This window comes from Scylla paramamosain, chromosome 24 (genome assembly GCF_035594125.1).
Source record: "Scylla paramamosain isolate STU-SP2022 chromosome 24, ASM3559412v1, whole genome shotgun sequence".
Taxonomy (NCBI): domain Eukaryota; kingdom Metazoa; phylum Arthropoda; class Malacostraca; order Decapoda; family Portunidae; genus Scylla; species Scylla paramamosain.
This window is the reverse complement of record NC_087174.1, coordinates 2,988,862-3,012,314: the sequence shown is the minus strand read 5'-3', so window position 1 is coordinate 3,012,314 and position 23,453 is coordinate 2,988,862. Positions and strand designations below refer to the sequence as shown.

The 23,453-nt window shown below is 39.5% G+C and overlaps 1 protein-coding gene and 1 long non-coding RNA gene across 6 annotated transcripts; one reads left to right on the top strand and one right to left on the bottom strand.

Annotated features, from left to right (window-relative positions):
• Positions 1-671: 671 nt before the first annotated feature.
• Positions 672-17,917, bottom strand: LOC135112575 (uncharacterized). Of its 2 annotated transcripts, none has more exons than XR_010274471.1 (7): positions 17,666-17,913; positions 17,154-17,205; positions 13,166-13,362; positions 11,987-12,054; positions 10,498-10,675; positions 2,018-2,129; positions 672-809 (listed from the first exon to the last, which is right to left on the bottom strand). It is a non-coding gene; the product is annotated as an uncharacterized LOC135112575 (long non-coding RNA). The 2 variants fall into 2 exon arrangements; XR_010274472.1 differs by having other exon boundaries at positions 677-924; positions 17,666-17,917.
• On the top strand, positions 3,269-6,209 carry LOC135112574 (mitotic-spindle organizing protein 1-like). 4 transcript variants are annotated; one of them, XM_064027037.1, is made up of 4 exons: positions 3,277-3,423; positions 3,943-4,758; positions 5,409-5,589; positions 5,814-6,209. In XM_064027037.1, the coding sequence occupies exons 3-4, from the start codon at positions 5,508-5,510 to the stop codon at positions 5,966-5,968; spliced, it is 237 nt and encodes a 78-aa protein (XP_063883107.1). In that variant the 5' UTR covers positions 3,277-3,423; positions 3,943-4,758; positions 5,409-5,507; the 3' UTR covers positions 5,969-6,209. The 4 variants fall into 4 exon arrangements, with proteins under 4 accessions (XP_063883105.1, XP_063883107.1, XP_063883106.1 ...); XM_064027036.1 differs by having other exon boundaries at positions 5,406-5,589; XM_064027035.1 differs by lacking the exon at positions 3,943-4,758 and having other exon boundaries at positions 3,269-3,423.
• Positions 17,918-23,453: the final 5,536 nt, after the last annotated feature.

Here is a 23,453-nt window from a genome sequence, read left to right as displayed (position 1 = left end):
ATATATATATATATATATATATATATATATATATATATATATATATATATATATATATATTTACAAGGATGACAAATGAATGGATGATAAATGAGTGCAGATAAAAAATGGATGGGCAAAAGAGCATTTATATATATTCGAGGCCTATGAATTATTATCTTCAGTTAACCGTACGAGTGTTGTTTCCCAAGCACATATCATACAAGAATAACTAGAATGTATGAAAGTAAAAAGTATTCTACATTCTTACATAATGTGGTGGGAATCAATGCTTCATACAGTACATACATAACCCTACTGAAACCCTGAAATGGCATATCACGCAACCTCTTCCCAACTATATATATCAATGATCCTAGCAGGAGAGAATGGCCGTTTGGAAGGTAGAAAAAATCAATGTGAAGGAGTATATGTATGAAAAAGGTGCAAGTAGTCAGGAAGTTTCAGCAAATAAGGAGGAAATGTTTAGATGAGCAGAGGTGAAGGCTCTTCTGCCAAGACCCCTACATTCATGAACAATTCTGGAGGGAGCACAGCATCAAAGTAATACTCCTATGGATCTGCCAACCCTAACTGAAAAATGGTATTGAATAAATAAATAGCATTCAACACATCTTGCAAGAAATAACAAATACAAAGATAAAGTTGTTGTTTGTATCATTTTCCTTTCCCTTCCCAATATGGATTAATACAAAACCTCACACACAATCTTCCTTTCTGCCATGCACTGCAGGCCTCCATATTTCTCCCATCTCAGCCATCAACTTTGCATGGAACTCCTCAGCACGCTCCCTCAGGTGGCCCAACTCCTGAATGCAGTCAGTGATGTGGGGATGAGCACTGGCTGGATCTTCATTCCTTCTCCACATCTCTTCCACCTCTGTCCTGAAGTCGAGCGGTTCACCCACCACTACTGTTACCCATCTGCTGATTCAGGGGATGTAGGGGTGGTGGTTTGGCAAGACATGGTTCATCCCAACATGGTAAAAGGGCAGCACAACGGGGCATAATGAGTCATACACCAAGCGCCTAACTAACTAACTAACTAACAGTCAGAAAGGAAACTTGAGATGAAGTTACAGAGAGAAGGATAGAAGCCGTAGGATGGCTGGTAGCACAATCCTGCTTCTTCTACCCGTCTTGGACGAGCCGATGTTATTAGAGGTTTTGGAGTTCCTGAGCCACTCACCGCCGCTTTTATTGGATTTTCACCTTCAATGTCAGTGGCTTCACCCCAATCAATCCAGTATAACACGGGTTTACAGTGTGTGTGTGTATATATATATATATATATATATATATATATATATATATATATATATATATATATATATATATATATATATATATATATATATATATATATATATATATTACACTATAGTCATCCCTGGTTAACCACGGTTTCACTTTTACATGGATTCCTGCAAACCACAAATTTAAATAACAGGAGATGAGAGACAACTTAGCAGTGTTAATCACCTTTCCTTATCTATTTAGTTAATTGATAAATAAAATGTGTGTACATGCAGTTTTCTTTACTTAAACAAGGTTTTCAGGGCTCGGGATGTTAACTAGTTTTCCTTAGTAAGAATGACTACTGCTTCCATGTACAAGTGCTGAACACATAGCAGAGGTCAGGATGTCTGTCATGGAGGCATATCTTCTTCACTCTTTCTCTCACCCCAAATCTTCCAAACCTTGGTTCTTGTGTTATACATGATAAAGAGGTGGCTCATAAAATGTACCTGAATCTCATGCTTTATATTTCTGCCCAGAATACCAAGTCTGTCCTCCAACTAGCCAAAAACTCCTTCAACAAAACGTCACAATCTTTCTAGATCTAACTCTCTTCGTGACTTCTGCCACTTATCCAAAAATATCTCAGATAACCTTGCTTCTTCATTTTTCCCCAAACTCTCATTACTTTTCATCATATTTATTGAGTTTTTTATGTAATTATTCTACTTCCTTTTGCTGGTTATTTGATTTTTTTACATGAACATCTTAGCCGTACCTGCCGCCGCCATAGGAGTCACCATAATGCTGGCCGTACCTCACTGACCATGCGGCGTGACCCTCGGCCAAAGTACCCATCAGAGGGGCGACTCATCCCGCCTCATTCACTCCTGCAAAGAAAATAAAGATAAAATAACATTAATAATCTCCCTGCCTTTTCTTTCCTTGCAACTAGAATTACTAAACCACTTCGGGAAGATGACTCTTAGCAAGGCGCGAAATAATGAGTTACGGCAGCAGGGAGGTAGTTGTGGTGGCGGTGTGGGTGGTGTTGGTCTGAACGTTGTGGGGTGGTGCTGGAAGTCGTTGCTGAATGGTGCTATGTATTTTTATTCACTTATGTTTCTTTCCTTTTAGTTATGACAGCCATATCAAGCTTTGGGTGTTCTGTGGGGACTTCCGAGGCATAAGGTAACTGTCCTGTACTCTGGTGGTGAAATGTACGTCTGTCCTGTACATTAGTTTTTAAATGTCCTTGCCTCCCACTCCACTACTGCGCCGTGCCCTTCAAGTTGCCTCCAACAGTACAATAAATAAAATATAATAAAACATTCCTGAAGTGATTAGGGCGTTGAAGGAACCTCTATAATTGCCCTTTTTCTCATATCCAAGACATGTTTCTTACATAATTCTCCACTAGCCTGTAAGGTATAATTCATCTCTCACTTTACACATACTCAGGGACAGTAATTATATTTTATTTGAGCTGGAATTCATGGCACTCGCCCGGCCCCAGCACGCAATGCAAACATTTTTTTTTTCGTCTAGTTTTCCCTAGTCTGTCAGGGCTGAGACGGTGCCTTCTGATGAAGGACTTTTGGCTTTGGCATTTGGGAACCATTACCCCAAATGGATGCCCTTCCTACCCTCAGACTAGCCAGGATTCGAACCCGTGCGCCTGATGACCACTTAGTCTCAAAACGCGCGCGGTACCACTTTACGACGGCGGCTCTCACGCAATGCAAACATCAACAATGTTTGTAAAACCATCTTGCATTGAGTACTGTTTTTCTCTATATATTAAATCTCCCCTTTAAACTTAGAAATTTTCTTTTTTAGCTATCAAAAATTACGAATGCTATTAATAAGTAAAGAAATATTAAGTTTATGACTATTTCATGATTTTTCGCTTTGAGCCGAAATCATCTCTTTCTCTTACATACTTATCTAAGTGATACCAAATTCCAATCCTTTTAATAATGACTCCATTTACTAGGCATAGATAATTTTTACAGCAGCGGGAAGAGGGGTGGCCAACTCGGACGATATATCAATAACAGCCGAGATTGTAGAGTAGCCGGAATTTCCAACAGTCAGCTGGGGAGAAGACTCGAAAACACAAGAAAAACAAGGATATTTCAAGTTTTCTTTGAGATTGTGACAGTAGGTGATTGTGAGAGCCAGGCAAGTAGAAAGAGAGAGAGAAAGAGAGAGAATGGTGATGCTTAATAACATAATTGTGATGATGGTGGTGATGGTAGTGGTAATGATGCTGGTAATGAATGCTGGTAATGATGATACACAATACGTAATATATATAGGTAATGGTGATAATGGTGGTTACTGTGATGGTGATATGCAGTGATAATGGTGACAGGAGGTGATGCCAAGTAGGAATGGTGATGGTGGTGGTGATGGGGATGGATATGAATACAAGTAATGGTAATAGTGATAGATACAAGTTATAGTGAGAAATAGTGTTAAAAGTAATGGTGACAGTATATCCAATGGTAATATTAAGTAGAAATGGTATTAATGTTGATAGTAAGAATTTAGCAGTAGAAATGTTGATGATAGTGAATGCTAATGGTAATAATAATGATACATGTGAAAGAATAAGATACAAATCAAACCAAACAACCTTAATTAATTTTTTCCTCCTTTTCCTTATTTCTTAACTTTCTCTCTTTCATTCTCTTTCAGGGGAGAAGAAAGGAGACAATAGAGAGAACAGGAAAAAAGTTAAAAATAGAGACAGACAGACAGACAGACAGACAGAGACAAGGTGTGAGGAAGAGAGACAAATATAAAAAAAAGAGAGAAAGAAAGCAACAAAGAGACTGAGAGTAGAGAAGGGAGAATGATAAAGTAAGAGACATTGAGAATAGAGAGCAATAAAGAGTGGAAGTGAAAGAAAGGAAAGAAAACAGTAAGAGAAGGAAAGAGACAGAAAACACATACAAGAAGAAATGAGCAATAGAGAGTTTTGATAATAAAGAATAAGAAAGAAACAGAAATAAGGAGTATAAGGAATAAATAGAAAGTAAAAGTCAAGAAGAAAAAATAGAAATTAAGGGAATAAGAAAGAAGAAAGTTAAGAAAGCAAAAGGTTAAAAATAAAATAGAAGTGAGGAAGTGAAAATAAAAGAAAGGGAAAAGGGAAAAAAACAAAGGAGATAAATGAAAATGTAAAGAGTGGAAGTAAGGAAGAAAGAATAAAAGAAAGGGAATAAGAGGAAAAAAGATAAGAAAACAAAGTAGAAATAAGGAAGAAAAAATAGAAATAAGATAGAAAAACAGAGAAAAGGAGATAAAAAAAGAACTAGAGAGTGGAAGTAAAAAAGAGGGAATAAAAGAAAGGGAATAAGAGAAAGAAAGATAACAAAGAAACATGGATTATACACCCTATCAAATTATTATGGCTTTTGTTATTGCTTTCCTTGCCTTCTGGTTCTATATTATCCATGCTGAGTGAGAAGAAGTAACAACAGGTGAAGGACTGGTGAGGCCGAAGGACAGGTGAGGCCTGTTTGTGAACCCTTTGTTGTCACCTACCTGGCCTCATTAGCTTCTTATTATACCTGTTATCTTTTATGTTATCTTTTATGTTTATTTTTGTTTATTTATTTATTTATTTATTTATTTATGTTTATTTTTAAGATTTTTGTTTTTTAAATTTTTTTTTTTTCAGTATATTATTTCTACGTTAGTCTCTCTCTCTCTCTCTCTCTCTCTCTCTCTCTCTCTCTCTCTCTCTCTCTCTCTCTCTCTCTCTCCTTAAGGTTAGTTTGGTTAGATGCTGTTGTTGTTGTAGTTGCTGTTGTTGTTGTTGTTTTGGTTGTCATTGTTTTTGTAGGTTAGTTTGAGTTTTTTTTTTATGTATATATCTATTTTAGTCACATAAATTTAATTCCTTCTCATAAACTACAAAAAAACATCCCTAAAATCTTGAAAAACATCTGTATAACACCAAAACATCCCTAGAAACTCCCCAAAAAATCCCTAGGAACTCAAAAATCCATAAAGACACCATAAAATTTCCCTATAAGCCCCAGAACTTCACTGTAAATCCAGAAAACATCCCTAAAAACCAAAAAAAAATTCCCTAAAACCCCCAAAACATCATCAGAACAATATAAAAACCTTGATGAACATTTCTATACCAGCAGAGGAATCAACTAGGAAGAAAAGGAGGATCAGAACCCACAAGGGGGAGCCAAAGAGGATCAGAACACACAAGGAGGAGCTAAAGAGTATCGGAGCCCAAGATGTCGACACCAGACAGCTCTGTAGTGACGGCAAAAGAGACGTTTCAGATATTGATGGAGATGTCGAAGCTTCTTAACACAAGTGAGTGGCTGGGTGGTGGTGGTGGTGGTGATGGGTGGGTGGGAATGGTGAGCGTTCAGTGGGATTAGTGTTGGGAACGGGTGTGAGAAAATGAGGTTGTTATCTTTTCTTTTATATATATTTCTTTTTAATATTGGCATTATTAAATTATCATATTATTATTACCACTAGTATTAATATTACTACTATTATTAAATGTCCCTATGAACTTTTACTCAACGCAGGACTGGACGAGACGACCCTGGCTCTGTGTGTGCGTCTGTGTGACAACGGCGCCAACCCAGAGTCCCTGGCGAAGGTGGTGAATGAGCTGATGAGGGTCAAGAATGAGATGAACGTCACAAACACCACACAGGGGAGGGGCGGGACTGGCACTTAAGAGATTTCCCTGCCTTGATGATTACCTGTGTCTCTCTTGGTGGGTGTTCAGAGGGGCAGAGTGGCGGGGTGACAGCATGGGTAGTTTTGTGTGTGTTTTTAATTTTTTCTCTTGTTTCTGGTTGTCACCTTAGGAAATGAAGGGGAATGTATGAAAGGATGAGAAAAGATAAGTTTTTTTCTCTTCCTGGTCATCAACTTGGGAAATGAAAAGAAATGTAGAAATAAAAAAAGTGATATTTTTCTTTTTTTTTACTCCCTTTCTCTCTTATAATATTTAAAAATGCAAAAGAACACAAGTAAAGACAGTAAAAGCAAGCAAAAGAGAGAGAGAACCATGCTTTCAGTTACCTATCTCCTCATAACATCACAACTTGACTTAAATTAAACCTAAGGATCACCTGGCTCAGTGATACTTCCTCCTTGATACTTCCCCCTTGAAACAACACAAGAATTATGACAGCCAAAGAAAAATCAGTTCATTTATACTAAAATAATTCAAGAAAACTTCAAACTTACTGCTTACCATTACCATTCATGTATATTTATCCCCTCTCTTCCTTTTGAAACCATGTATATGTACTGTCTGTGTATATACTGTGGTCTTGATAAGCTTAATCCATTCAGCTGCCCTATTTCTGACCTGTTACTGTTGTGGCAGGGACAGTGAGAGGATGAGAAGTATGTTTTAAGTTAATCTGTCTCTCTTCCATCTGTTTATCAATCAGTCATATTTTTTTAGTTTTTTCTTTTATATATTTATTTATTTATTTCTCTCTCTCTCTCTTTTTCATTCTCATCCATGTTTCCTTATTTCACCTTGTCTTTGTCTAATCTCTCTCAGTCCTCCTATTGGCTGCAATGGTGTGCTGATGAATGAGTATATACCAGGCCACTTCTGTATAAATCTTGTACCTGTTACTAATACTCTGTTCCACTCTAATTGGTGTCTAAATAATCCCCTGACCCATACTGGAATTAAATGCAGTGGAAATCAAAATGAAAGATCTGAACACATGAAGAGGGAAAACACTGCAATTGGTGGAACAGCAGGGGAAGATGTGATAGGTTAATGAAATAGGTGAAATAAATAAAATAGTGGATTATTGAGTATATGTGTGAATATCCCTGAGAGAGAGGAAGAATATGAAATAAGGGTGAGTAATAGTAGTAGTATAGTAAAATCCACTTTAAAATAGTAATACATAGCTGTAGTAGTAGTAGTACCAGTAGTATGATGCAGAACCATTGTCAAACTATCACTAGAATAACAATAAAGGCTGAGTAGTAGTAGTAGTAGTAGTAGTAGTAGTAGTAGAAGTAAAATCCAATCTAAATAGTATAGTTGTAGTATTTAGCGTGATAAGAAGCCATGGCAGACTAACAGTACCCTAACCCACTCATGACTTAATTTCAAATATTAAAAGACAGAGCAAAAGCTGCCATTTATTACTATTTTATAGTTTCTATAAATATTTCCTTTGCTTTTATATCTATATCTATCTATCTATCTATCTATATATATATATATATATATATATATATATATATATATATATATATATATATATATATATATATATATATATATATATATATATATATATATATATATATATCTTTTGTCTGTCTGTATGTCTGTGTCTGTCTGTCTGTCTGTGTCTGACAGTCTTTACAACCTTTGATAATAATAACTAAAAATAATACTACTACTACTAATAATAATAACAGTAATAATAATAATATTAGTGATAATAATTGTAATCTTGATAATGTTTGACAGTAATAAAAAGAATTATTTGTAATTATGAGTTTTATTGATTACATACCATACTGAGAGAACATAAGAACATAAGAAATAAGGGAAGCTGCAAGAAGCGACCAGGCTTACACGTGGCAGTCCCTTTATGAAACACACCTACCTATTTCCATCTGTTATCCCCATCCATAAACTTGTCTAATCTTCTCTTAAAGCTCTCTAGTGTCCTAGCACTAACTACATGATTACCGAGTCCATTCCACTCATCTACCACTCTATTTGAGAACCAATTTTTTCCTATCCTTCCTAAACCTAAATATTTTAAGCTTGAACCCGTTATTTCTTGTTCTACCCTGGTTGCTGATCCTAAGAATTTTGCTCACATCTCCCTTGTTATAACCCTTATACCACTTAAAGACTTCTATCAGGTTCCCTCTTAACCTACGTCTCTCTGGAGAATGTAAATTTAACAGCTTCAACCTCGCCTCGTAAGGAATACTCCTCATCCCCTGTATCCTTTTAGTCATTCTCCTCTGTACTGATTCTAATAGACCTATATCTTTCCTGTAATGTGGGGACCAGAACTGCACAGCATAGTCTAGATGAGGTCTGACCAGCGCCAAGTATAACTTTAATATTACTTCCGGCTTTCTACTTTTAACACTCCTAAAAATGAATCCTAGTACCCTATTTGCCTTGTTTCTGGCTTCTATGCATTGTTTCCCTAGACAGAGTTCAGAGCTAACTATAACTCCTAAATCTTTCTCGTACCCTGTACCTACCAGAGTTTGGTTGTTTAATGTGTACCTATTGTGTGGGTTTCCTCTACCTATGCTAAGCACTTTGCATTTATTGATATTAAATTGCATTTGCCATCTATCCGTCCATTCATTCATCCTATCTAAGTCTGCCTGCAAGGCGATGGCATCCGATTCTGACCTAATTAATCTACCTATCTTTGTGTCATCCGCAAATTTACTAACATCACTACTAATTCCACTATCCAAGTCATTGATATATATTAGAAATAACAATGGCCCTAATACTGATCCCTGTGGCACCCCACTAATTACATGACCCCACTCGGATTTCGAGCCGTTTATTACAACTCTTTGCCGCCTGTCACTGAGCCATGACCTTATCCAGCCTAACACCTTCCCATCTATCCCGTGTGCCCTAACCTTTCTCAGGAGCGTTTGATGGGGTACCTTGTCAAATGCTTTACTAAAGTCCAGATATAAGATATCATAACTATCACCATTATCTACTGCCTCGTACACCTTACTGTAAAAACTTAACAAGTTTGTCAGGCAAGACTTCCCCTTCGTGAAGCCATGCTGTGACTGATTTATCAAGTTATGTTTGTCTAAATGTTCCCTAATGTTCCTCGCTATTATTGACTCTAACATTTTACCTACAACTGAAGTTAAGCTGACAGGTCTATAATTAGATGCTAAAGTTTTATCTCCTTTCTTAAAGATGGGTACTACATTACTGGTACCTCACCCGACTCCAGTGATTTCCTAAAGACAGAAACTAACGGCTCACTAATAATCTCTTTACATTCCTTAAGTACTCTGGGATATATTTCATCAGGTCCTGGTGACTTGAACTTTTTTAGCTTATCTATCTCCTGTTCCACTATCTCCCTAGTTATGGAAATATCTGTCAGCTTCTCATTCTCATCTGCTCTAAAAACCTGTTCACTGTCTGGCATATCCTGCATGTTTTCCTGGGTGAAGACAGTTAAAAAATAATCATTCAGAAGTTTACTTATCTCCTCCCCAGAACTAACCAGCTCCCCATCTGCTGCCTTTAATGGACCTACAGTATCCTTATTCTTCGTCCTGTATACCTGATAAAATCCCTTGGGGTCCGTCTTCGCCTGGCTGACTACCTTTAATTCATAATTGTCCTTAGCTTTCCTCGTTAACTTCCTGACTGTTCTAACTAATTCATTATATTGTGTCCTTAAAACTTCTTCACCTGCCCTTAATCTCTTATATATACTTCTCTTATGCCCTATGTAATGTTTTAACCTAGCAGTCATCCATTTAGGGTAATTTTTTTGTGATCTTATTGTTCTATACGGGATATTTGCTAACTGACCTGTATGAACTTTATCTACGAAATATTTATACAATTCATCTACATTTACTTCACCTAATCCCCTCATCTCGTCCCCTACCATCCTCTCCACTCCCTCATCTACTCGCCTTGACCTCACCTCTCTCATTTCAGCATGACAAGAAAGAGAGAAAGAGAGAGAGAGAGAGAGAGAGAGAGAGAGAGAGAGAGAGAGAGAGAGAGAGAGAGAGAGAGAGAGAGAGAGAGAGAGAGAGAGAGAGAGAAATACAACAAATTTTAACAAAAAATGGTGGAAAAAATAACATACAGTGAAAAAATGAGAAAAAAATGGAGAGTGAAGAAATAAAAAAAAAGGTTGTTGTAAGAGGTACACCCTCACAAACACTGCCACACCCTCCCAAACACTGCCACAGCCTCCCAAACATTGCTACATCTTCTCAAACATTGCTACATCTTCTCAAACACTGCTACACCCTCCCAAACACTGCTACACCCTCCCAAACACTGCCACACCCTCCAAAATTGCCACACCTTCCCAAACACTGTCACACTCTCCCAAACACTGCCACACCCTCCCAAACACTGCCACACCCTCACAAACACTGCTACACCCCCTGAAACAATACCACAACCTCCCAAATACTGCCACACCCTTCCAAAGACCCCAAAACACCCAAACAGACCTTAAACTTTTGCTACGTTCCTTCTTGACCATCGACAAACAGACATACACAGCACTGCCAAGACGTCTGCATATGTTCTATTCCCAGGCCTACACCCGCTCACTGGGGGAGGCGGCGCAGGTGAGGGCTGACAGCGCACTGCAAACATGTCCTCTTAAATCCTCCTCCCCATCTCTCACTGCAAGATTAGGTTGGGTTAGGTTAAGTTAGGTAAAGGTTAGGTGAGGTTAGGTTAGGGATGATTTAACAGAGCAAAATAAAGAAAGAAAGATGAAGAAAAGGAAGAAAAAGAGAATGAAATGAAAGAATAAATTAATTAGGTGTTTTATTTACTTTTAATTAATGACTATAATGTTTTAAGAATATTTGAGTGAATTTAAAACAAGAAAACTGAAAATTAAAGAAAAAATTTGCATCTCTCTCTCTCTCTCTCTCTCTCTCTCTAAGGAAACAAAAATTTTATAAACACAACAACAACAACAACAACTACTACCACTACTACTACTCATCCTGGAGTAGGCTGGGGTGTGGGGTGAGGCAGGTAGACTGAGTTGATTTAATGTTTTTTTTTTTTTTTTTATTGTTTGTTATGTGCTTATGTTTAATTTATATTTTATCACCATCTGTACACTAAAAGACAGAGCAACACACACAAACACACACACTCCATCACCATGTGTGTAATGAAAGAAAGGGCAACTCACACACACACACACACACACTGCATCACCATCTGTACAACGAAAGATAAGGCAACACACACACACACACACACACACACACACACACACACACACACACACACACACACACTGCATAAGCATATGTACAACAAAAGACAAGGCAACACACACACACACACACACACACACACACACACACACACACACACACTGCATAAGCATATGTATAACAAAAGACAAGGCAACACACACACACACACACACACTCTGCATAAGCATATGTACAACGAAAGATAATACACACACACACACTGCATAAACATATGTACAACGAGAGACAAGGCAACACACACACACACACACACTGCATAAGCATATGTACAACGAAAGACAAGGCAACACACACACACACACACACACACACGCTGCATAAGCATCTGTACAACGAAAGACAAGGCAACACACACACACACACACACACACTGCATAAGCATCTGTACAACGTAAGACAAGGCAACACACACACACACACACACACACACACACACACACACACACTGCATCACTTTCTGTACAACGAAAGATAAGGCAACACACACACACGCACACACACACACACACACACACACACTGCATAACAATCTGTACAACGAAAGACAAAGCAACACACACTGCATCACCATCTGTACAACGAAAAATAAGGCAACACACACACACACACACACACACACACACACACACACACACACACACACACACACACACCTTGAAATACCTTGAAAAAAAAAAAAAAAATGAATATTTACCGGGAGGGACTGGAAGGGAGTTAGGGAAGGTACCACTCTGATGACGTCACGGCTAGGAGGGCTTGTGGCTGGGGGGTTGATGACGTCACAGCGTCCGTTATTTACGTACGTACGTATTTCATTTTGAAAATGGCCCCTCTAAAAAACGCAGCTAGACAGGAATGCTTTATAAATTCAGACTTGCCACACATTTTAACTAATGCCAAAAATAACAACACATTTCAAAACGCAGCAGTATTAAAGATATTTAAAAAGAAGTATCTGGAAACTGTTGGAACCTTCACCCCATTTAAAATCGTTCAAATATCCACCCATTCTGGCTTAAACATAACGAAAAACACTTTAAAAAATCTGAACTATTTTCTAAAATAATTTAAAGTGAGCTACAAGCACAAATAAAAAATCTGCCGAAAAAAAAAATCAATGTTATTGGAAGTTGAACACGAATAAAAACAAGTGTACGGTGCACGCATTTCACTGAGCGGGACGGCAACACACTTAAAAAAACACCAACTATTTTTTAAAACCAATAAGAACCTAGTACAGGCTGAAATAAAACATTTAGTTTTGGGACCGTAAAAAATACGCCGAAAACGGCCCTCTTATTTACGCAAAAACAACGCCAAAATCACCACTTTTCACGCAACACACACGCTTAAATAACTTAAAAAACAACGAAATATTTTTAGAAACCATAAAATCTTAGCTACAAGCCGAAATAAAATACTTAGGAAATAAAAAAATAATAATATTGGAACCGGAGGGGACTGGGGAGCCTTATCCAAGATGGCGGTTGGGGGGGCCAGTGGAGGGGACGACCAACCAACCCTTCTCACTCATTTAAACCCTCGCCAAACTTAAACTAAGTAATGGCAGGTATATCTAATGAACGGATATTAAACCTTGGTCATGCGGCTCTGTTCTGCGACAGTATTGGTTTAAAACACTCACAGATAAGATAGATAATGGCTGATAAATAGAGACGACCCAGATTATTTACATTTTCATTATGTTAAATTTTACTTTTTTTTAGCAACGAGACGAGGCTAACACAGGGATATATTGTGCTGGAGGTTAGGTGAGATGCGTTAAAATGAGTTAAAACCGTGGATTGTTCAGTTATTCATTAAAAAGTTACGTTAAGTTACTTAAATTTATTCTAACACTTGCTGACCTTACCTTCCCTGTGGTGGTGATGGTGATGTTCCTGCCTCCTTGTCACTATGGCTGGCTGTCTAGCACCTTCTCATAGCCAAACTTTTCTTTATTTTGCTTGTTTTCACCCACTGCTGCCTTCGGGTGTCCACTGCTAGAGCCCACGCCTTCTTCATTACCAACTAAAGAAGGTTTAACTCATGGGTAAGCCTTGGCAGCCACTGTGTAGACGTGGTTACACACACACACAAAAAAAAAAAAAAAAAAAAAAAAAAAAAATTCTGTCAGGCTGGAAGTTGAAACAGACGCCTACCAACACCACCCATAGACGCGACACACTGCCTGGTTAATTTGTCAGGCAGCAGCGCAGCGTTGCCAGATTGTTCTGGCTATTTATTATTATCTTACTACACAGGTTGAAATTATTGTACTTCTGGTAAAATTATCGTACATATGTAATTATTCCAAATATTATGCAAAACTGCCACTTTCCAAATACAGCAGAATTTAGGTTTATATATATATATATATATATATATATATATATATATATATATATATATATATATATATATATATATAGAGAGAGAGAGAGAGAGAGAGAGAGAGAGAGAGAGAGAGAGAGAGAGAGAGAGAGAGAGAATGATAAATAAGACTTACAGATACAAGCAAATTTTTCATGTCAGTTATGCATATCCTTATTTTTCATAGAAATGTTTATTGCTACGTTGCTATGTGTGAAAGATTTATAAAAAAAAGTATTGTTTTGTTTTACTTCATTTTTATTTATTCATTTACTGTAAGAGGAACTGTGGCCAACAGCACCAAGAAGGCTACATAGAGAATGCCTCCTGAAGGTGACAACCCCCAAAAGAGTGTTGAAATACGTTTTCTTTATTATTTCGGTTCTAGTTTTTATGTTTAAATGAAAATATCTGCCCTTCATTTTCTCATTGTCTTAGTTTCAGTTCAGCTAGAGGAAAAAAATCTTATAGTTTGAATTATGTCTCTTTAGTTTCTTAATTATCATCATATTGTTGTTGTACTTTTCAATCATCCTCATCATCAACTGTCTTTTTTCTTCTAATCCCTTTTCTTCTCCCTCATCTTGTTCTTCTTGTTCTTCTTGTTCTTGCTCTTCTTTTTCTTACTATTCCTCCTCCTCCTCCTCCTCCTCCTCCACATCTACACCTTGCTATCATCAGTGTCAATGAGCCAAGGTGGAGAGAATCAATACACCCTCAGCTCGTGATACACATCTTAGTAAACCAGACGGGTGGCTCTGTAACACTTATTTGATTAGTCCCCCCCCTTCTCTCTCCCTCTCTCTCTCTCTCTCTCTCTGCATCTTTACAAAGGAATAACAGAACTGACAATCAAAACACGTAATATTTTTTTCTTTTCTTCCTTTTTTTTCTCAAGCATCCATTTCCAAAGGTGCAGTTTTGCTTTTTCTTTCTTCCTTTTCCCTTTTTTTTTATTTGTCTTTTTCTGCGATATGGTAGCCTAAAAACGTGTAGTATGTAATGGCTAGTAGAAAGACTTTGGATAGACAAAGAAAATAGATGAAAAGAAGATGGTGGTAGTGGTGATGGTGATAGTATATAAATAGTAGTAGTAGTAGTAGCTGTTGTTGCTGTTGCTGTAGTAGTAGTAGTTGTTTTTATAATTGAATTATTACTATTAGTTGTTGTTGTTAGGTTCAGTGGAATTTTCAGTGTACGGAATACGAGTAGGGCGCTTAATGTTACCGAAAAATACTCAAATCGATCATGACGTGTGTGAGGTGAAGCGAGTGAAGTGAGTGAGTTGAAGCAAGTGTGAGGTGAAGTGACTGAAGGGAATGCGAGGTGAAGCAAGTGAAGCGAGTGGAGTAGTTGAAGTGAGTGAAACAAGAGGAGTGAGTGAAGCGAGTGAAGGGAATGTGAGGTGAAGCGAGTGAAGCGAGTGGAGTAGTTGTGAATGAAGCGAGTGTGAGGTGAAGCGACCACCATCATCATCATCAACAACAACAACAACAACAACAACAACAACAACAAACAGCAGCAGCAAGGACGCCCTAAAAAGTGAGGTGTTTTCTCTCATATTTGATTTTGTAATGATGGAGCAACTGACTGGAGAGGGAGTGGGGTAAGGGAGAGGTGGATTGAAGTTAGGGAGAGGTGGATTGAAGTTAGGGAGAAAAGGATTTAGGTCAGCGAGAGGGAGATTGTGATCAGATAGAGACTTGAGGTTAGTGAGAGGGAGGATTGAGGTTGAGTGGGGTCAAGGAGTGGGATTGGGATTAGAGGAGAGGGGAAGGGAGAGGGAAAGGGGACAGGAAGAGAAGGGAGAAAGATGGAGAGAACAAGATGAGAGGAAAGTAAAAATAGTGGAGGAGGAGGAGGAGGAGGACGACGACTTTTCGTGATTACAAAATGACGACCGCGAGAAATTCAACACCGCTTGAGGTATGCGTCTTACCATTATATATAAACAGTTCAGGAAAAAAAAAAAAACGAAGAAAAGGAGAAAAAAGTTCCACAGTTCAAAGGCAACTTTAGGTTTCTTGCTGACTTCCTCAGTTTTAGTTTTATCTCGTTGCATTTATTGTCCTTGTGGTTCAAGATCTTCACAGACTGGAGTCCTAGCCCTGCAAGGGCGCAGAATCCCGGGATTACCTTTATGGGTCACGCAGCACCAAGTTGTGATCCTGAGAGACGAAATAAGACTGCGGGGACACGCATTGTGTGACTGCCCTTCCCGGCAGCGCCAAGACGGCCGCCTCTTGGCTCTTCGGTGCACGTTCACCACCACCACCACCACCACGGGAACGCGTGCATGCTGGATGTGAAAGACCCTGCTCGTGCATGACGCTAAATATTGTCGCTAGAATACATAAAAAATGTACACTAATGCTAGATTAAAGAGGATCGAGTGACCAGTTAGTATTTTTGGACAAGTCAAAGGTTTCAAGGTCATGGTATTCAGATCTTCACGTTATTCGATTAATGTTTTGGCTTAGCAAAAAAAAAAAAAAAAAAAAAAAAAGGGGAAACGACTTGAGGTGAGCGATTCACTAGCCATGGGTGAGGGAGCCACTCACCGATGCCGCCTGGCGGGTCACGGGGACCACTTTACCAAAATGGTGGGAAGCACCGCCGCGCTGCGCCGTCATGTGTTGGTAAATGGGTTCAGATTTTCCCGCATTGATTTTAAATAGTCCCTAAAGCAAGGCTGCGATAAAAACAATGGAACAAGGGAAAGTCAGTCTATTTGATTATAATCACTTAATTGAAAATTAATTGACGTTAATCCATGTTTAGACACTCGAATGAATCTGTTAATTCATTACCAAATAAGGTAAACATACGGGTTTACGTTTTATATATATAATATATATATATATATATATATATATATATATATATATATATATATATATATATATATATATATATATATATATATATATATATATATATATATATATATATATATATATATATATATATATATGTATATAGATAGATAGATAGATAATAGATAATGTAAATTTCTCTCTCTCTCTCTCTCTCTCTCTCTCTCTCTCTCTCTCTCTCTCTCTCGAGAGAGAGAGAGAGAGAGAGAGAGAGAGAGAGAGAGAGAGAGAGAAAGAGAGAGCAATTAAACTGCCTGGATCCTTGATTAATTAACAAAAATTATTTCAACAGTTTTTCCACTACCATTTTTCTCTTTAATTAGCTTTCACGGCAACCTTTCAGAGTACACAACGACTCCCACGCCGCCACCTCCACCCCCACCACCCTCTCTGCCACAACAGCCTGGACCTTGTCTCCTTGCCTCTATACAACACAGCTCGTTCCCTCAAGCTCTCTTACACGCCGCCACCTCCACCCCCATCACCCTCTCTGCCACAGCAGCCTGGACCTTGCCTCTTTGCCTCTATACAACACTGCTCGTTCCTCTTACAATGACACGAGAGAACACACATACATAGAACAACCGAACAAGCATCACCATACTTCAGCACCTTTCCCAGTCGTTCCCTCGCTCCCCTGTTTGCCGGGCCGCCGCTGGAGGATCTGCGGGGGAGGGAGATCAAACACACACTTGACGGGATGCTCACCAAACACGCCGGCGAGTTTTCATGCAGCAGAAAACTCGCTAAAACTGTGAATTCTTAACCATGAATAATGCGATCGAGAATTGAAGTTGGAAGAAAGGAAAACATCCTCCCTCATGCAATTCAAACCTCCTCCTCCTCCTCCTCCTACTCCTCTCCTCTCCTCTCCTCCTCACTAATCGCTTTTAACTCAATTTCAGGACGACTTAAGCAAAACACAAACAGAATGAATAATGGCCGACGGATATGCAACACCAACAAAACATTAGAGAGGAACACAATGAGAGAAAGCAAAAATATCTACAACCTAAGCAAACTGGAGGGTAAAACGACAAAAATATTCCTGATGACCGAAAATCACAATAAATCAAGGAAGTTATATTGATAAGAAGAATAAAGCTGAGTATAACGCCACTTACCACACACGCAACGCCTCCCTGCACGGACGCACGGCCTGGTGGTGACTGGCGGCGGAGGGAAGAGTGTAATGCGTGAGCCATCCGAAGCCTCATTCTCAGGTTCACTCGGCCTCATTTCGTAACCTCGCCACTCGGAAATACAGAGATAAAAGGTGATGATGCTGCGATTACAAATTTTCTTGCTTGGCGCCACATCATAATATGGCGCCGAATAATAATAATAATAATAATAATAGTAATGATAAATAATAAAGACTGCATAAATCTAATGTTAAAATGTAAGGTTAAAGTAAAAAAAAAATAAGTTGTGGGCAAAGTTTAAAAGAAAAAAAAAAAAAAAAAGCTTACATGTCTTAAAACCACTAGTGACAAAAAAAAAAAAAAAAAACAGTGAAACAATAACGAGGTAACAATAACAAGATAAGAACCGCTTGAATTATTACAAAAACCCTGAATCTGGGCAACCTCTCATTTCGTTTACCGTTCTACTGCACACACACACACACACACACACACACACTGCACCAATATCTTTGTTTTGCTCGCCTATTCCAAGCAGCATTAGGAACAGAGCATCATGGACAGATTCATCAGCGCATTACACACACTTAACTTCATAAAACCTGAACACAAAAATGATCCCTGATGCGGATGATAGAACCCAAACTTAATTTCGAAACACTAACGTCAGGCAGCCATTCACACGAGAGAGAGAGAGAGAGAGAGAGAGAGAGAGAGAGAGAGAGAGAGAGAGAGAGAGATCGGCCGACAAACTGACAGACAGATAAATTCATCTTCACTCTGCCGCCTTTCACCCATTTCTTTTTTTCTGGTAAACATCCGCCGCGTCTTAGGAAACCTGCGTCCCCATGGCGGTCTCCCCTTCACACACAACACGCGTGTCCGGGCTTTTAAACCCTCTCAGTATCACATTTTTAATCCTGGATACCATACCGAGTTTTAAAATTATCATATTTCTATAATCTATCTGTATACCAAGCCAGGAGTCCCACAAGGATACCATACCGAGTTTTAAAATTATCGTATTTCTATAATCTATCTATATACCAAGCTAGGAGAGAAAAGTGTAAAGTGCTGCGAGAGAGAGAGAGAGAGAGAGAGAGAGAGAGAGAGAGAGAGAGAGAGAGAGAGAGAGAGAGAGAGAGAGAGTCCATCACTTCCAAATCTCTTTTCGTGAGTCAAAAACTAAAGCTCACTATGTCATGTCGCACATCTTTACTACACTATTACGTATCTTCCAAGCTACATACATAACACAACTGGGGGCGATTCTTAAGAACTACAACCTCGTCACATTTCCCCGACACCTCTGGACGCGTACAAATCTTCCCATTCATTTTTTCCCACCGCATCCTTAAATCGGCCCATACAACACCCATCCTCATTTACATTCATTCCCCGCCTCCCTCACACACATTGGGTCTAGCTTCCTCGCATTCCTACATTCCTACACTTCCCCAACAACTTTTTTTTCCACTTCATTACCACCACCACAACCCCTGACTGTTCTTTCCGCCCTTCCACACACAATCACCGCTTTACCTTCACGTTGTTCCCTCGTTCTTCCACCTCCACAACCACCACGCTGCTCTTAGAATACTCAAACACACACACTTTTGTATCGGCACCTTCTCCACCCTCTATAACACCCTAGTACATGCCAAACATCCTTTATAACCACCCTATACAAGCCGAACACCCTTCAAAATACCCAGTACAAGTCAAACATCCTTTAAAACATCACTATACAAGACAAACACTCTTCAAAACACGCCAGTACCTGCCTAACATCCAATCCTTACCACCCCGCTGTCTGGGCTGGGTGGATATGGCAGGAGAGGCACCCAACATCTCCTCCCTCTCACACACACACACACACACACTGCCACCGGTTAGTTCAGTTCCTCACGCAACAGTCACGACACACCTCACTTCTCCACACTGACTGCTTTCCAGTATCTCACCCCCTCCTTACACTTCAAGCTTTCTAGTTCAGCTTCTCATTCCAGGCATACCACCACCACCACCACCACCAAACTCATACCTTCCTCTATTCTCCACAGCCACTCCAGTTCCTCTCCCAGCTCTCTCTCAGTACCTCACACTCTCCTTTCACTTTAAAGCCTCATATTTCAGCTTCTTCCACGCATGCTGCCATTTCACTCACACCTCATCCACGCACACATTAAGTCCATATTCTGAAATGCTACGCTCTCTCATCACGGCTAGTTTCAAATGCTACAGGGATGATTAACCGGTTTTTTCCAGAGATTTTTCCGCTAAATAACGAAAAATTTTGTTAATATGTCAGTAGAGACGTAAAAAACATCATTAAAAATTCGTGTAACTAAAGGAAGCGCCTTTTGAAAGTGGACGAGGTGCTGCGTAGAAACATTTCAGAATATAGTACTCTCATACCTCTCCCAGCTCTCTCTCTCTCTCTCTCTCTCTCTCTCTCTCTCTCTCTCTCTCTCTCAGCACTTCACACTTTCCTCTCCCCTTTCACACTTCCTGCAGGGGTCAAGGCAGGGTACAGACACCACCCCTGGCACCACCACTCCATAACAATGATGCAAAAAGTTGAAATTGAAGTCCTGCAAACCTTTTCGTCCCTTAACAAATCCTGGATAAGGAGTTTTTTGCAGGGTTCTCTTCCTGCTCCACTCTCGCTCGCTACCTCCACTAATTCCACAGTCCACCGCTTCCACCTCTCCACCTCCACCGCCCTTGCGCTTCGGGTTGTTTGTGGTCCTGAAACTGTCGCAGGATCCCCGTCACCGAAGCTCCAAAGTGCGAACGGAGACTCTGCTTTGTTCGGATCCTCTGAAACAGCGAAACATCACGACACCTGGCGGCCATCACGGGAAACACAAAGGGGGCGCGAGGCAGAGAGAGAGAGAGAGGGAGAGAGAGAGAGAGTAAATAACTGACTATTGTAAGTTCCGGAAAAGAAGTATTTTTTCCTGAATATCTTCCTGGCGATTCGGAGACAGGCAAAAAATAAGAGTAAAAAAAAAAAGCAAAAAAGGAAAATGTTTGTTTGCTGTTGGTTGACTGACTTCCTTTTCCCTCGCCAGGACTCAATTGTTGCTGAGTTCCGATACGTCACTTGAAAGAAAATGACCATGAGAGGTTTTTATGTACCCTCTCTCTCTCTCTCTCTCTCTCTCTCTCTCTCTGTGTGTGTGTGTGTGTGTGTGTGTGTGTGTGTGTTTTCTTACTTACGTTTTGTCTTTCCCCGAATTTTTGTTACATTTTGAGATTTCCTTTTCTGTTCGTTATTTTTTATTCCACTTCGTCTCTCTCTCTCTCTCTCTCTCTCTCTCATCCAAACGCGAGTACACAATTCCTCTCCCGTTTTCTTTTTTTTACTCAGACTTTTTTCATGCAGCAAAATGGAGATGATCTCTCACTTGGCATTCAGACATCCATCTCACCCGGGGCGTGGCAGGGGAGGGGGAGGGAGAGGGAGAGGGAGGGAAAGAGTGAGGGAAAAGAAAGACAGAAGAAGCGTGGAGGCAGGGATGGAAGAGGAAAGAAAGATAAAGAAAGCGTTGAGAGAAAGAGCGAAGGAAAAAAAAAAGAAAGATAGAAGTGTGAAGGGAAGGAAGGAAGTGGAAAGATAGCTAGAAGCGTGGAGGGAAGGAGAGAAGGGAGAAGAAAGGAAAAACATGAAGGGAGGATGGGGAGGGGGAGAAGACGTGTGGAGGAAGGAAGAGGAGGGGAAATAAGACATATAAAACAACGGAAGGAGGAAGGAAGGAAGGAAGGAAGGAAGGAAGGATGGATGGAAGGAACGAAGGAAGGGAGTGAAGGAAGGGAGATGAAAGGATCAAGGTTGCTTACAGAAGGAAGGAATAAGAAAACATACCAAAAATACGAAAGGAAGATGATAAAAGCCACAATGAAAGGGGAATGAGCAGAAAAAAGTAAGCGGAGATGGCAAGGCAGGCAATAAAAGAAGAAAAGAAGAATTGAAGAAGGAAGGTGAAGAATGATGGAAGGATGAACAAAAAAAAAAAAAAGAAAGAAACATACAAACACACACACAAGGAAAGGTTAGAGGGAGAGATGGAATGGAAGGATAGATGGCGAGGGAGAAGATTCAAATTCTGGGAGGGAGGGAAGAAGGATGGAGGGATGGAGGGAGAAACACAGGGAGGTAGATGGAGGAAATCAGCTCTATTGTGTACGAAAATGATAAGGTTTATTGAGAGAGAGAGAGAGAGAGAGAGAGAGAGAGAGAGAGAGAGAGAGAGAGAGAGAGAGAGAGAGAGAGAGAGAGAGAGAGAGAGAGAGAGAGAGAGAGAGAGAGAGTAAAAAAAAAGAAAATAAAGGAAATCGCGTCAAGAGAGATGAAGTTAATGACAAAACAAAGGATATAAAAATACAAATAAAAATGACAAATAAGAGAAAAATAAAACAATAAACAGAGATAAAAGAAAAAATCACATTCAAAAGAGAACCAGGGAAGAGAAAATTGAATAACAATGAAGAGGAAAGGAAAAAAAAAAATAAGGCAGGAGATGAAGGGAACGAGATGAGAGAGAGAGAGAGAGAGAGAGAGAGAGAGAGAGAGAGAGAGAGAGAGAGAGAGAGAGAGAGAAAGAGAGAGAGAGAGGTATTAGAAAACAAGAGAGAAACAAGAAAAGTCAAACAAGCTGCTTTTATTTCAAGGAATCCACATGATAGAAATGTTTCCCTCTTGTTTTCCTTCCCTCCTTCTTTCCCCTCCACCAGTAATCTCTCTCTCTCTCTCTCTCTCTCTCTCTTGCATAATTAATCCTTTCCTTCCTCTCCCTCCTTTCATTTATTGTTCGTTTTATTTTCTCTTCTTCGATAATGAACAACATCAACATCAGCAGTAGCAAGAACAACAACAAGAACAACAGCAAAGCGCAACAACAACTACAACAACGGGCAAGAAGAGAGAGAGAGAGAGAGAGAGAGAGAGAGAGAGAGAGAGAGAGAGAGAGAGAGAGAGAGAGAGAGAGAGAGAGAGAGAGAGAGAGAGAGAGAGAGGGCAAGGAAGCCAGGAAGTGTACTGTAGCTAACCCAGCCTTAAGAATAAACTAAATTAGGGAAAAAAAAGGAAGAAAATTAATTATTCACATCTGAGAAAATAGGTCACAAGGAACATGAACCTTGTCTTCACCACCACCACCACCACCACCACCACCACCACCACCACCACCACCACCGCCGCCGCCACTACCATCACCATCACCACTGGCCTTGAGACCCAGGTTTAACGTGATTAGCGTCACCTGCACGACACATTCTGACGCTTACCTGACGGGTTAAGATGTTGCCTTACAGAAATTATACCCACATTTCTGTCCGTCTGTGTGTGTGTGTGTGTGTGTGTGTGTGTGTGTGTGTGTGTGTGTGTGTGTGTCTAAACCTCCAGTAGTATATTTTATCTACCTGTTATCAATTTTTTACAGATGTGTCCTTACAAAATTATATATCTACTCGTCTCTCTCTCTCTCTCTCTCTCTCTCTCTCTCTCTTCGTGTACATAGCCAGATTCCTTGACACGTAGGAAGGAGAAGGACAAGGACAAGAACAAGAACAAGAAAAATAAAAAGAGGAGAAGGTGAAGAACACAAAAACGAAGAAAACAAAAAAGAAAACCTCACCTCAGAACAAAGAACAACAACAACACCATGAACACAACAACAACAACAACAACGATCTTTCCTTCAATAAAACAATATATGGACATGAGAGTATTTGAGAATGGTGAGTCTGTGCATTAAATCGA

Coding starts and splice junctions, on each gene's coding strand:
- LOC135112574 (XM_064027035.1), top strand. CDS start 5,508: ATGTCGACACCAGACAGCTCTGTAGTGACGGCAAAAGAGACGTTTCAG. Junction 5,590..5,813: donor GTCGAAGCTTCTTAACACAA/GTGAGTGGCTGG, acceptor TACTCAACGCAG/GACTGGACGAGACGACCCTG.